The sequence below is a fragment of the Nerophis ophidion genome, linkage group LG01, assembly GCF_033978795.1.
Source record: "Nerophis ophidion isolate RoL-2023_Sa linkage group LG01, RoL_Noph_v1.0, whole genome shotgun sequence".
In the NCBI taxonomy this organism is placed as follows: domain Eukaryota; kingdom Metazoa; phylum Chordata; class Actinopteri; order Syngnathiformes; family Syngnathidae; genus Nerophis; species Nerophis ophidion.
Window position 1 is genome coordinate 38,487,503 of NC_084611.1, and position 13,966 is coordinate 38,501,468.

General features: G+C 46.7%; 1 protein-coding gene across 4 annotated transcripts in view; it reads right to left on the reverse strand.

Moving 5' to 3' along the window:
- pcsk5b (proprotein convertase subtilisin/kexin type 5b) overlaps positions 1-13,966 on the reverse strand; it is a 305,406-nt gene that overhangs the window by 146,117 nt on the left and 145,323 nt on the right. For all 4 annotated transcript variants that reach the window (XM_061902184.1, XM_061902182.1, XM_061902180.1 and 1 more), the window contains exons 10-11: positions 11,373-11,476; positions 6,246-6,363 (exon numbers count right to left, since the gene is read on the reverse strand). In XM_061902184.1, coding sequence (XP_061758168.1) covers positions 6,246-6,363; positions 11,373-11,476 — 222 coding nt within the window. The remainder of the gene's footprint in view (positions 1-6,245; positions 6,364-11,372; positions 11,477-13,966) is intronic.

Genomic DNA, 13,966 nt, shown 5'->3' on the forward strand with positions numbered 1-13,966 from the left:
GCAATGAACAGGTTCAAAGAACAACAAAATTGGAGCAGCTCCTCCCAAGGTGCATATACAATATGGTAGTATAAATTAAAAAAAAATAATAAATAAATAAAAAATAAATTAAAAAAAAAAAGATAGAGATGACAGATGTATCATACATAAAACATTATTTCACATTGTAGTCCAAAAAAATAGAAAAACATTTAAACATTACACATGAGGACATGATGGACATATGGACACTCAGTGCCTGTTTAGTGCTACTATGGCTCTTGGGTAAAAGCTATTTTTTAGTCTATTGGGGCTCGCTTTTAGCACCCTGTAGCGTCTGCCTGAGGGTAGCAGTTCCAGGTGGCTGTGCCCGGGGTGGAATGGGTCTTTCAGGATGCTCTGTGCTTTCCTGAGACAGCGGGAGCTGTACAGGTCAGCCAGGGGGGGGAGGGGGCATCCGATTAACTTCTGGGCGGTCTTTATGACTCTCTGGAGCGCCGTTCTCTCTGCGGCCGTGCAGCTGCTGAACCACACGCAGATGCAGTAGGTCAGGATGCTCTCAATGGAGCACCGGTAGAAGGACACCAGCAGTTCCTGTGAGAGGTGGTTGTTCCTGAGTATTCTCAGGAAGTGCAGTCGCTGGTGTGCCTTCTTGATGGTAGCCGTGGTGTTGGTGCTCCAGGATAGGTCGTTGGCCAGGTGGACTCCCAGGGAGCGGAAGTCGGAGACCCTCTCCACACAGTCACCACTGATGATCAGGGGCAGGATGTCCGTTTTTTTCCTCCTGAAGTCTATGACCAGCTCCTTGGTCTTGGAGGTGTTCAGGGCCAGGTTGTTGACTTTGCACCAATCCGACAGCTTCTCCACCTCATCCCGATATGCAGCCTCGTCTCCCTCCGAGATGAGCCCCACTACGGTGGTGTCATCCGCAAATTTGATGATGGAGTTGCTGGAGTGGGCAGGTGTGCAGTCGTATGTGTAGATGGAGTAGAGAAGGGGGATCAGCACGCAGCCTTGTGGAGAGCCGGTACTGAGGTGTAGGCTTGATGACATGTGGCGACCCAACTGCACCCTCTGGGGGCGGTTGGATAAGAAGTCCTTAATCCACATGCAGATGGAGTTCGAGAGACCCAGGTCTGACAGTTTGGACACCAGTCTATCAGGAATAATGGTGTTAAATGCCGAGCTATAATCCACAAAAAGCAGCCGCACGTAGCTTCCCCCCGTCTCCAGGTGACCCAGGGAGGAGTGTAGGGCTGTGGCGATGGCGTCCTCTGTGGACCTGTTGGCTCTGTAGGCAAACTGGTGTGGGTCGAGCTCGGGAGGGAGGACTGAGGTGATATGGGTCCGTACCAGCTTCTCGAAGCACTTCATAGCTATAGGTGTAAGTGCAACTGGACGGTAGTCATTCAGACATCTGACAGAGTTCTTCTTCGGCACCGGGATTATTGTGGAGGTCTTCAGGCATGATGGGATGACGGCCTGGGAGAGGGACTGGGTGAAGATCTTCGTAAATACTCCGGCCAGCTGGTCTGCACAGTCTCTTAGTACCTGTCCCGGGACTCCATCTGGGCCCGTAGCCTTCCTAGGGTTCACTGCCTTCAGCGTGCGTCTCACCTCATGCTCCTCCAGTATAAGGGTGCAGCTGCTGTGGGTGTTGGGTGGAACTGTTGTGACGGCTGCAGGTGTTTTTCTCTCAAATCGGGCGAAGAAGCTGTTTAACTCCCCCGCTCGAGAGGCGTCGCCGTCAGCCGAAGGGTTACTGGGTCTGAAGTTGGTCATGTCTTTTATTCCTTTCCATACCTCCTTGGTGTTGTTGCTCTGCAGGTGGGCTTCCATTTTCCTCCTATGTTCGGCTTTTGCCTCTCTGATGCCTCTCTTCAGATTGGCTCTGGCAGCACTGTAGAGTGCCAGGTCCTGCGCTTTGAAGGCACTGTCTCTCTCTTTGAGTAAGCCCTGGACTGTTTTTGTCATCCAGGGCTTCCTGTTGGGGTAGACTCGGATGCGCTTGTCCACTGTGACAGTGTCTATGCAGTGTTTGATGTACCCCAGGACTGCTTCTGTGTACTGCTCCAAGTCTGGGTTTTCAAAAACTGACCAGTCTGTTGTATCAAAGCAGTCCTGCAGCTGTTCCATGGCTCCCTCCGGCCATGTTTTGACCGTTTTGGTTGTGATAGGAGCACTTTTTCTTATTGGTGTGTAAGCTGGCAAAAGGAGCAGGGATATGTGGTCAGACTTGCCTAATTGGGGAAGTTGTTTGGCTCTATATCCTTTTTTTATGTTGGAATAGACTTTGTCCAGTGTGTTAGCTCCCCTCGTAGCACACTTCACATGCTGGTGAAGTTTGGGGAGCACTTTTTTCAGGTCGACATGATTAAAGTCCCCCGCTATGATGTGGATGCCGTCGGGATATTTGTTCTGTTGTGCACTGATTGTATCGTGCAACAGAGCTAGCGCCGTGCTAGCGTTAGCATCGGGAGCTATATACACGTTTGTGATCAGGACAGCAGAGTGCTCCCTGGCTAGATGGAAGGGTCGGCATTTAACTGTAAAATATTCCAGATCTTGGGAACAGTGGCTGTTAACTACCTTTGAATCAGAAGTCCACTTGTTGTTTAGGTAGGTTAGCAGTCCACCCCCACGCCGCTTGCCGGAAGACACTGCGTTTCTGTCCTGTCTGTGTGCTGTGTGACCGGTTAGCTCCATGCTAGCGTCGGGTATTGAGGACGTTAGCCAGGTTTCCGTAAACAATAGGGCGCAGCTGTCCATCACAGTGTTTTGTGCTACACGGAGCCTCACCTCGTCCATCTTGTCCTCTTCACCATGAGGAGCGAGCGACCTCGCATTAGCCAGGAATAGACTTGGTATCGGTGGTCTGTTTGGGTTCATTTTTAGTCTGGCTAACACGCCGCCCCTTCGGCCACGGCGTCTTCGCCTCCGCCTCCCCCTCGCCGGGCACAGTAGCCATGGAGCTCCAGGGCTACGTGCTAACTCCTCTGGGATGTTGTGTCGGCTTGTAAAATCCACCGAAATAGTCTGCTCAGACCGCAATCCAATCTCCAACAAATCGTTTCGGCTGTACATAACCTTCGCCCAGCAATTTGCTGACTGGGCTAGTAATAAACTATATAAAAACAATAAAAACAATGCACCTAAGGGGAGAGCCTGAAACGTCGCGTCCATGCGCGCCGCCATTTTCTTAACCTGGGTTCGATCGTACCCTAGGGGTTCGATGAGTCGGCCTCAGGGGTTCGGTGAAGGTCAAAACACACCCGACTCATCGTGTAAATAAAAACTTCTCCCTATCGGCGTATTACGGATACGGAAACAGCAGAAGTCACACTGATTTGCAGGTGTGTACTTTGTTGTGAGTTTATGCACTGTGTTGGTTTTGTTCTTTGATCAAGATGATGTTCATGCATGGTTCATTTTGTGCACCAGTAAAAAAACATGGTAACACTTAAGTATGGAGAACATATTCACCATTAATTAGTTGCTTATTAACATGCAAATTAGTAACATATTGGCTCTTAACTAGTCATTATTAAGTACTTATTAATGCCTTATTCGGCATGGCCTTATTTAAACCATAACCCTCTAACCCTGGCCTTAAACCTAACCCTTTTAAATTAAGTCTTTGTTTCTTACAATATGTTCCCCATATTAAAGTGTTACCAAAAACATATAACTTTGTCTTGAATTTGAAAAAAAAAACTAAAACATATTATTTTTCACTAAAGAAGGGTTCGGTGAATGTGCTTATGAAACTGGTGGGGTTCAGTACCTCCAACAAGGTTAAGAACCACTGCCCTAAAAACAAAGTAGGAGCTTCAGCAATTATTCCACAAGAAAACCTCATTTTGAATAAAATAATTTGTGAAAAGTTATGGTTTTTACAGGGGGAATTAATAGCAATCTACAGGGTAGTTCATTGAACAGAGGAATATAAAGCAAGTAAAGCTGTGTTCTCGGACTGCAGCAGTTCATTAATCACAATGATGAACAGAACATAGCTTCAGAAACAACACAGTTTAATGGCCAACCGCCATTAAAATAAAGAAGAAGGCAGGTCTTGGCGTCTCAAACTATCTTTCACACAAAACAGCGCAGACATTTAAAGCCCACTCAGCATTCTCCTGCTTGCTAAAAAAAAGGCAACCACCCAGTTTATATTCACGGTTTCTCCTTGAGTTTCCTCGTTTTATAGCTATTAGAAGTCTATTATTGTTCTGTATTTGTTGCAGAGTTGTGTAACATTTATTTGCCTCTTCTGTTGGCCAGTTTACACTTGACAGACTCTGTTAGTTTCTATGAGTGTCAGTTACAGACTTGTAAAAATATATTTAGACCCCCTAAAGCAGTGTTTCTCAAAACTTTAAATGTCAAGATAGATCCTCAACTCTAAATGGAACCAAATGGACCCAACGCTGTCACAGTTACAGACTGTGTAAGGGTCAAATTAGGCTGCCCTTTTGGAACCCACAGAGTCCCTGGAATCCTCTTTGAGTACCATAATAAAACAGTGTTCAATAAACAGTGGCCACAGTGGAGGGAGAGCCGTGAGAAGTGAGGACACGAGTCATAAGGTAAAAATCAACGTTAAAACAGGCCAAAACAATGTTAAAGAGGCCAATTTTTTTTCCCAAGGCCTCATGACCCTAAAGTCTCACTGGTGTCTATTTCCGAAACTTGGCAGCCCTGCTTCAGGATAGGTTTGCCTGTTTGCTGAAGGAAAAACAAAACCATCTAACTTACAGCTCTCGCAATAAAAGATTACAGTTGGTACAAAATGCGGCTGCTAGACTTTGGACGAGAACAAGAAAGTTTGATCATATTTGGCCTATACTGTATATACCTTTATATACGTATATAGCTATATATATACCTATACTGGCTGGGGGGGGGGGCACAGGTCCGGTGGCCATGGATGAAGTGCTGGCTCTCCAGAGTCGGGACCCGGGGATGGACCGCTCGACTGTGCATCGGTTGGGGACATTACTGCGCTACTGACCTGTGTCCACTTGGGATGGTCTCCTGCTGACCCCACCATGGACTGGACTCTCACTATTATGCTGGATCAGCTATGGACTGGACTTCCACATTATTATGTTAGACCCACTCGACGTCCATTGCATCTGGTCTCCCCTAGAGAAGGGTGCGGGGGGACCGCAGATCCAAGGTTTCTCATGGTCATTCACATTGACGTCCCACTGGGTTGTGAGTTTTTCCTTGCCTTTTTGTGGGCTCTGAACCGAGGATGTCGTTGTGGCTTGTGCAGCCTTTTGAAACACTTGTGATTTAGGGCAATATAAATACTCATTGATTGATTTTTAAAGATGTGTAGATAAGCCTATTTTTTACTCAAAGCTGTCCTCTATGATGTCCTGGGTTTTCCTTTATGACATATAGAAGGAAATCTTGCCCCAAGTGGAGGGGTTCAAGTACCTGGGAGTCTTGCTGACGAGTGTGGTAAGAGTGGATGGTGAGATCGACAGGCAGATCGTTGCGGCGTCTTCAGTAATGCGGACGCTGTATCGATCCGTTGTGGTGAAGAAGGAGCTGAGCCGGAAGGCAAAGCTCTCAACTTACCGGTCGATCTACGTTCCCTATGGTCATGAGCTTTGGGTCATGACCGAAAGAAGCAATTTCAAAAACTTGCCGTAGATGGCCTTCCGTTGTTTCATTAGACAATATTGGCAAACTCTCCCTGGACCAGAAGCTAATCACAGCGGCACCAGGCACCAAAACACAAATGTCTTTCACGCCAGGCTTTGCATAATCCACATATGATTTGTGCACCAGAGCAGACCAGACAGAATGATGATGATGATGAGGACGGCGGTGCAGACACTGACCACCGAGTCCTGGACTGAGAAAAAACTAGTGCCTGGCCCAAGTTGAGTCTCGCACAGAACGCTGCTCTGGCTTCCAGCTACTTTAAGGATAACAAGCTTTGAAGCTCTGGCTTGCACTTGGTGTGTGTGTGTGTGTGTGTGTGTGTGTGTGTGTGTGTGTGTGTGTGTGTGTGTGTGTGTGTGTGTGTGTGTGTGTGTGTGTGTGCGCGCGCATGTGTGCGTTTAGCAAGGGTCTTATGTGAGAACCAACATGCCAGAACTAATGCTTGGCCCCTATTTAGGTACAGCTTTCACAACCGCATTCTAAAACACATGGAGGTGCATAAAGAGAGAGCAGGGAGCATTGAGGACACAAAAGCCGCACAATACACCGAGTGTTTACGTGTGCTACGGTTGCAAGAGACTGCGTACCTGATCTGTCGGTCAGCACTCTCCACGCAGATGTGCTGAGAAGGAACTTGCTTCCACCGCTCGGCTTCTTTCACCATGGCCTCAGCGTCCATCAAGCCAAAACCATACAGGTGACTGACTGTTAGACACACACACACGCACACGCACACGCAGACACACACACACACACACACACTGTATGACAAATGTGAAATATACAGTATGTACTACAGACCCTTGGTTATACATCAGTCTGCTGGGAAATAAGAACAAAATAACAAACCCTTACGGCAGGGGCGTCCAAAGTGCGGCCCGCAGGTAATTTTTAACGGCCCCACGGCACATTTAAAAAATACGATTGAAAAATGTTTAAAAGGTAAAAAGTGATATACAGGAGCAAACGGGTGAAATGTAACAATAAAATGTTGCAATGTTGACTCTAATAACACCAAGCTGCCATGCAGGCTGTTTCATTCTTTAAAAAATAATAATGAATCAAAATCAATGTCATTATGAATTATTGACCTATTCAAGGCTCCAATTACGTCACGTTAAATTTCCCACTTTGAGATATTTTTTGGGGAAAATGTTGCATATTTTGTGTTTGCCATATAAAAAACTGAGCTGTTTTTTTAAAGAAGGGCCTAAAATGAACAATCAAAAAACATAAACAACAATAAAACTTATAATTGACGGATGGATCTGAAGTTGATCGTGAGATTATTGTGTTGAAAGTAAACAGCAATAAAAATGTATATATTATTTTCTAACACTTTAATGAGTAGGACCCTTTTGGATCCCCAATAATTTTAGTGTGATTTGTTTTTAAATGTCATTGCTCAAAAAATAATAATGAATTAAAATCAATGGTGTTATGAGTTATTGACCTTTTTAATGATCCAATTATTATAAAATCTCAAATATTCCACTTAAAAAAATTATTGGGTGAAAATATTGTATATTTTGTGATTTTTCCATGAAAAAACTTTTTTTTTTTTGAGACAAAAAGAGCATACAACTTAAATCTTTAAAATCATTATATTGACTGATAGACCTAATGTAGATCTAGAGATTTAAAACTTGAATAATAATAAAAAGACCTCTATGAAGAAGACAGAACATGGACCCAGATTTACCTCGCCCGGACGCGGGTCACCGGGGCCCCCCTCTGGAGCCAGGCCCAGAGGTGGGGCACGATGGCGAGCGCCTGTTCCCATGGGGCCCGGCCGGGCACAGCCCGAAGAGGCAACGTGGGTCCCCCCTCAAATGGGCTCACCACCCATAGCAGGGGCCATAAAGGTCGGGTGCAATGTGAGCTGGGCGGCAACCGAAGGCAGGGCACTTGGCGGTCCGATCCTCGGCTACAGAAGCTAGCTCTTGGGACGTGGAACGTCACCTCACTGGGGGAGAAAGAGCCTGAGCTAGTGCGCGAAGTGGAGAAGTTCCGGCTGAATATAGTCGGACTCACTTCGACGCACAGCAAGGGCTCTGGAACCACTTCTCTCGAGAGGGACTGGACTCTCTTCCACTCTGGCGTTGCCGACAGTGAGAGGCGACGGGCTGGGGTGGCAATTCTGGTTGCCCGCCGGCTTAAAGCTTGCACGTTGGAGTTCAACCCAGTGGATGAAAGGGTAGCCTCCCTCCGCCTTCGGGTGGGGGGACGGGTCCTGACTGTTGTTTGTGCTTACGCACCAAACAGCAGTTCAGAGTACCCACCCTTTTTGGGTACACTCGAGGGAGTACTGGAAAGTGCTCCCCCGGGTGATTCCCTTGTCCTACTAGGGGACTTCAACGCTCATGTTGGCAACGACAGTGAAACCTGGAGAGGCGTGATTGGGAAGAATGGCCGCCCGGATCTGAACCCGAGTGGTGTTTTGTTAGTGGACTTTTGGGCTTGTCACAGTTTGTCCATTACAAACACCATGTTCAAACATAAGGGTGTCCATATGTGCACTTGGCACCAGGACACCCTAGGCCGCAGTTCCATGATCGACTTTGTAGTTGTGTCATCGGATTTGCGGCCTTATGTTTTGGACACTCGGGTGAAGAGAGGGGCGGAGCTTTCTACCGATCACCACCTGGTGGTGAGTTGGCTGCGATGGTGGGGGAGGATGCCGGACAGACCTGGCAGGCCCAAACGCATTGTGAGGGTCTGCTGGGAACGTCTGGCAGAGTCTCCTGTCAGAGAAAGTTTCAATTCCCACCTCCGGAAGAACTTCGAACATGTCACGAGGGAGGTGCTGGACATTGAGTCCGAGTGGACCATGTTCCGCACCTCTATTGTCGAGGCGGCTGATCGGAGCTGTGGCCGCAAGGTAGTTGGTACCTGTCGGGGCGGCAATCCTAAAACCCCTTGGTGGACACCAGCGGTGAGGGATGCCGTCAAGCTGAAGAAGGAGTCCTATCGGGTCCTTTTGGCTCATAGGACTCCGGAGGCAGTGGACAGGTACCAACAGGCCAAGCGGCTTCAGCGGTCGCTAAGGCAAAAACTCGGACATGGGAGGAGTTCGTAGAAGCCATGGAAAACGACTTCCGGATTGCTTCGAAGCGATTCTGGACCACCGTCCGCCGCCTCAGGAAGGGGAAGCAGTGCACTATCAACACCGTGTATGGTGCGGATGGGGTTCTGCTGACCTCAACTGCGGATGTTGTGGATAGGTGGAAGGAATACTTCGAAGACCTCCTCAATCCCACCAATACGTCTTCCTATGAGGAAGCAGTGCCTGGGGAATCTGTGGTTGACTCTCCTATTTCTGGGGCTGAGGTCGCTGAGGTAGTTAAAAAGCTCCTCGGTGGCAAGGCCCCGGGGGTAGACGAGATCCGCCCGGAGTTCCTTAAGGCTCTGGATGCTGTGGGGCTGTCTTGGTTGACAAGACTCTGCAGCATCGCGTGGGCATCGGGGGCGGTACCTCTGGATTGGCAGACCGGGGTGGTGGTTCCCCTCTTAAAGAACGGGGACCGGAGGGTGTGTTCCAACTATCGTGGGATCACACTCCTCAGCCTTCCCGGTAAGGTTTATTCAGGTGTACTGGAGAGGAGGCTACGCTGGATAGTCGAACCTCAGATTCAGGAGGAACAGTGTGGTTTTCGTCCTGGTCGTGGAACTGTGGACCAGCTCTATACTCCCCGCAGGGTTCTTATGTTGAGGGTGCATGGGAGTTTGCCCAACCAGTCTACATGTGCTTTGTGGACTTGGAGAAGGCATTCGACCGTGTCCCTCGGGAAGTCCTGTGGGGAGTGCTCAGAGAGTATGGGGTATCGGACTGTCTTGTTGTGGCGGTCCGCTCCCTGTACGATCAGTGCCAGAGCTTGGTCCGCATTGCCGGCAGTAAGTCGAACACATTTCCAGTGAGGGTTGGACTCCGCCAAGGCTGTCCTTTGTCACCGATTCTGTTCCTAACTTTTATGGACAGAATTTCTAGGCGCAGTCAAGGCGTTGAGGGGTCCCGGTTTGGTGACTGCAGGATTAGGTCTCTGCTTTTTGCAGATGATGTGGTCTTGATGGCTTCATTTGACCGGGATCTTCAGCTCTCACTGGATCGGTTTGCAGCAGAGTGTGAAGCGACCGGAATGAGAATCAGCACCTCCAAGTCCGAGTCCATGGTTCTCGCCCGGAAAAGGGTGGAATGCCATCTTCGGGTTGGGGAGGAGACCCTGCCCCAAGTGGAGGAGTTCAAGTACCTAGGAGTCTTTTTTCACGAGTGAGGGAAGAGTGGATCGTGAGATCGACAGGCGGATCGGTGCGGCGTCTTCAGTAATGCGGACGTTGTACCGATCCGTTGTGGTGAAGAAGGAGCTGAACCGGAAGGCAAAGTTCTCAATTTGCCGGTCGATATACGTTCCCATCCTCACCTATGGTCATGAGCTTTGGGTCATGACTGAAAGGATAAGATCACGGGTACAAGCGCCCGAAATGAGCTTCCTCCGCCGTGTGGCGGGGCTCTCCCTTAGAGATAGGGTGAGAAGCTCTGCCATCCGGGAGGAACTCAAAGTAAAGCCGCTGCTCCTTCACATCGAGAGGAGCCAGATGAGGTGGTTCGGGCATCTGGTCAGGATGCCACCCGAACGCCTCCCTAGAGAGGTGTTTAGGGCACGTCGAAACGGTAGGAGGCCACGGGGAAGACCCAGGACACGTTGGGAAGTTTATGTCTCCCGGCTGGCCTGGGAACGCCTCGGGATCCCCCGGGAAGAGCTAGACGAAGTGGCTGGGGAAAGGGAAGTCTGGGTTTCCTTGCTTAGGCTGTTGCCCCCGGATAAGCGGAAGAAGATAGATGGATGGATGGATGGATAATAATAACAAAGTAATACTGAATAATGACACATTTTTAATTTTTTTTCGACCAAAACCCTTTGGGTTCCTTGAGATCAAGTCTGAGTGGAGGCCGAAATGTATATTTTTTATACATATATTGTAATTTTTTTTTTAAATACAAAATATCAAAATGGCCCCCGCTTGCTTTGATTTTTCAGTGTGCGGCCCTCAGTGGATAAAGTTTGGACACCCCTGCCTTACGGTGTTTTCTAATAAAATTATTCCCATGCTTTTCGTAACCGCTTTGCTTCTGTTTATCATCTTTAGATACTCTTGAGTTTTTTGTGTGTGTTAAAGTTACTTGGAAAATCTCCAAATAATCTGGGCCTGCAGTTTGACTGACGCTGGCCTCTCTCACACATAAAATGTAAATACCACGCGGCCCAGTGTTTATCATGCTGAAGTGGACCAAGCATTTTCACACAGCAAAAATTAAACAAAATAAAGCAAAATAAATCTTATCGGTAGGGCTGGGCGATATATTGGTGTACTCAATATATCGCTAGAAAATGACTATATTGTGATATTCGAGTATACGGGCATTACACTACAGGCGTTTCTCACTCTTTCTTGTTTCTCCTTCTCAATAAAAAAAATTGCACCTTCTCACATAATTTACATACATATACGCACACACGGACCATGGAGGTAGCGGCATGGGTAACGTTAGCTGTGGTGAATATGGGTTGAAAAGGATTTGCAAATCATTGTATTCCGTTTATATTTACATCTAACACAATTTCCAAACTCATATGGAAACGGGGTTTGTACAATATATAATTAAAATGTTATACCGTAAGTGTGGCTTAGGTTTAGCGAGTTTTGATTGCACGTACCGTTATAACCAGCGGCATTGGTCTTCCAGTCTGGAGCACTGAGATGGCCGGCTCGGGAAGTCTTTACGATGATGTGCTGAACATCTCTCCAAGTTAGAAGAGGGCTAAAATAAGAAAACATGCAGACGTTAAGAGAGTAAATGAACACCAAACCACAAGTGAATAAATGAAAGCCTGCTTGAAATTCTCATTCAGAGTCGAACAGCAAATATGTTTTGCACATAGATGAGCAGGTCAAGGTTATTCGTATCGATGTCGACACAAAAAACGAGAAACGTTTTGGATGTGAGTAGCAGGGGAAAAACAAGACTATAATAACCATTACAAAGGAGGAAGGAATGAGGATGAAATGACAAGTTTGCCAACATTAAAGTGAGGTGTGAAATTACAGAGCGCGCTCATTGAAGGCTCATTCATCCATCCCGCACCCCCACCCACCGGCCTCTCTGATCTCACGTGAGATCCATTACGGGACGGCAGCCATGTGTCGCAGCTTTGCTTTCAAGTCCCAAACGCAACATTAAAAAAGGGGGAGAACCAGGAAGTGGGTCGACAAGTTTCCTGGGATTCCCTTGCATCTCATATGCCGGCCAGATGCTCATCCTCGCCAGCCTAGCCGATGGCGGCGCCCGATATTTTCCTGAGGAAAAAGCAGGTGAGCAAACTGGCAGCTGAGCATATTTTGTAGGGCCGCCTTTAACACTATGAGGTTCAAAGTTGGAGGATTACAATGTTGCACATACGATGGTTTGTAATGGTATATTTTCCTTCTGGAGAAAAAGCGATTGTTGAAGTACCGGAATTCACGCTGACCTTTTATCAATATCTCCATATTTTTAGGCCATGTCACAATACTCAATATATATCTCCATATTTTGCCTTAGCCTTGAATGAACACTTGATGCATATAATCACAGCAGTATGATGATTCTATGTGTCGACATTAAAACATTCTTCGTCATATTGCATTAATATATGCTCCTTTTAAACTTTCATGCAGAGAGGGAAACAACAATTAGATACATTTACCCAAACTGTATTTATTAAACAGTTATTAAGCAGTGGCACAAACAATGTCATTTCAAAACAAAGTGCAAGATTGTAAGGGACATTTTAAAACAAGCTATTAGTGCACTTTTGTGCATGATGTCACTAAGATGACATATGAAAACAACACTAAATCAAAGTGCACTTTTTGTACAAAACGCCACTACAATCGTTAAAAACAAAGTGCACTTTTGTGCATGCTGTCACACAAGATATTTTAATAACTGTCAAATAACAATGAGCTGCATAATAGGAAATCAAATAGTTTCTGTTCTTCGCTATGTAGTAGGTTACTACAGACGTTATCTCCTACTGTTGTTGAATATTTTTTTCATACGGTGTTGATCTGGAAATAGTTGCTTCGTCCTTTTGTTGGGTGTGCCACCAGCTGGAGATGTTGACATGTGGAGTTTCAAGCACTCTTTATTCTCTAGCGGGTGACTTTTCAAATGATGCTACATTAGTAGTGCTGCTACTTTTTGTAGCAACGCTTTTGCCGCTTAATTGTTCAACATATTCCCGCTTGAAGCCAAACCACTGCCAAACTGCTGTTTTTCTTGGGAATTCATTCTTCTTCCTTCATTTGTTACCAGATTCGCACCTTCTTTCTCTCGTATTACCACTCACACCTCACCGTTAGCAACACAGCTAATGTTACAATGCCGCTACCTCTCTGCTTGGCAAGGGCCTGTGACATTGCGCGCACAACACTATGTGACGAATGTAAGAAGGTGCGCTTGTTTTACGTCTCTGTGAGAAGGAGAGACATGAAAGAGTGAGAAACGCCTGTAGTGTAATGCCCGCAGCTAAAAGCAACTGCGTGAGAACATATACTCGAATATAATGATGTAATCATTTTTTTTATCGCACAGAGACAAACCCGCAGTATATCGAGTATATTCGATATATCGCCCAGCACTACGCTGAGGCGTATTAACTTACATGTGAGTTGAAAAATAAAGCTAAAGTTAATCCAAACTGATGTGCGTGCCTCCTCTACTTAACAGCAATACAAAGATAAAACTATATTACGATATATATATATCAATTCATTATATTACTGTAATTTATTTTCACATAACAAAAACACAAATTTTAAAGGTTTAGTGACCATATCTGGGCTTCACGGTGGAAGAGGGGTTAGTATGTCTGCCTCACAATACGAAGGTCCTGAGTAGTCAGGGTTCAATCCCGGGCTCGGGATCTTTCTGTGTGGAGTTTGCATGTCCTCCCCATGAATGCGTGGGTTCTCTCAGGGTACCCCGGCTTCCTCCCACTTCCAAAGACATGCACTGGGGATAGGTTGATTGGCAACACTAAATTAGCCCTAGTGTGTGAATGTGAGTGTGAATGTTGTCTGTCTATCTGTGTTGGCCCTGCGATGAGTTGGCGACTTGTCCAGGGTGTACCCCACCTTCCGCCCGATTGTAGCTGAGATAGGCACCAGCGCCCCCGCAACCCCAAAGGGAATAAGCGGTAAAAAATGGATGGATGGATGACCATATCTATGGTGGAAACTTTAATTTTAATTGTCGTAGTAATAGCGA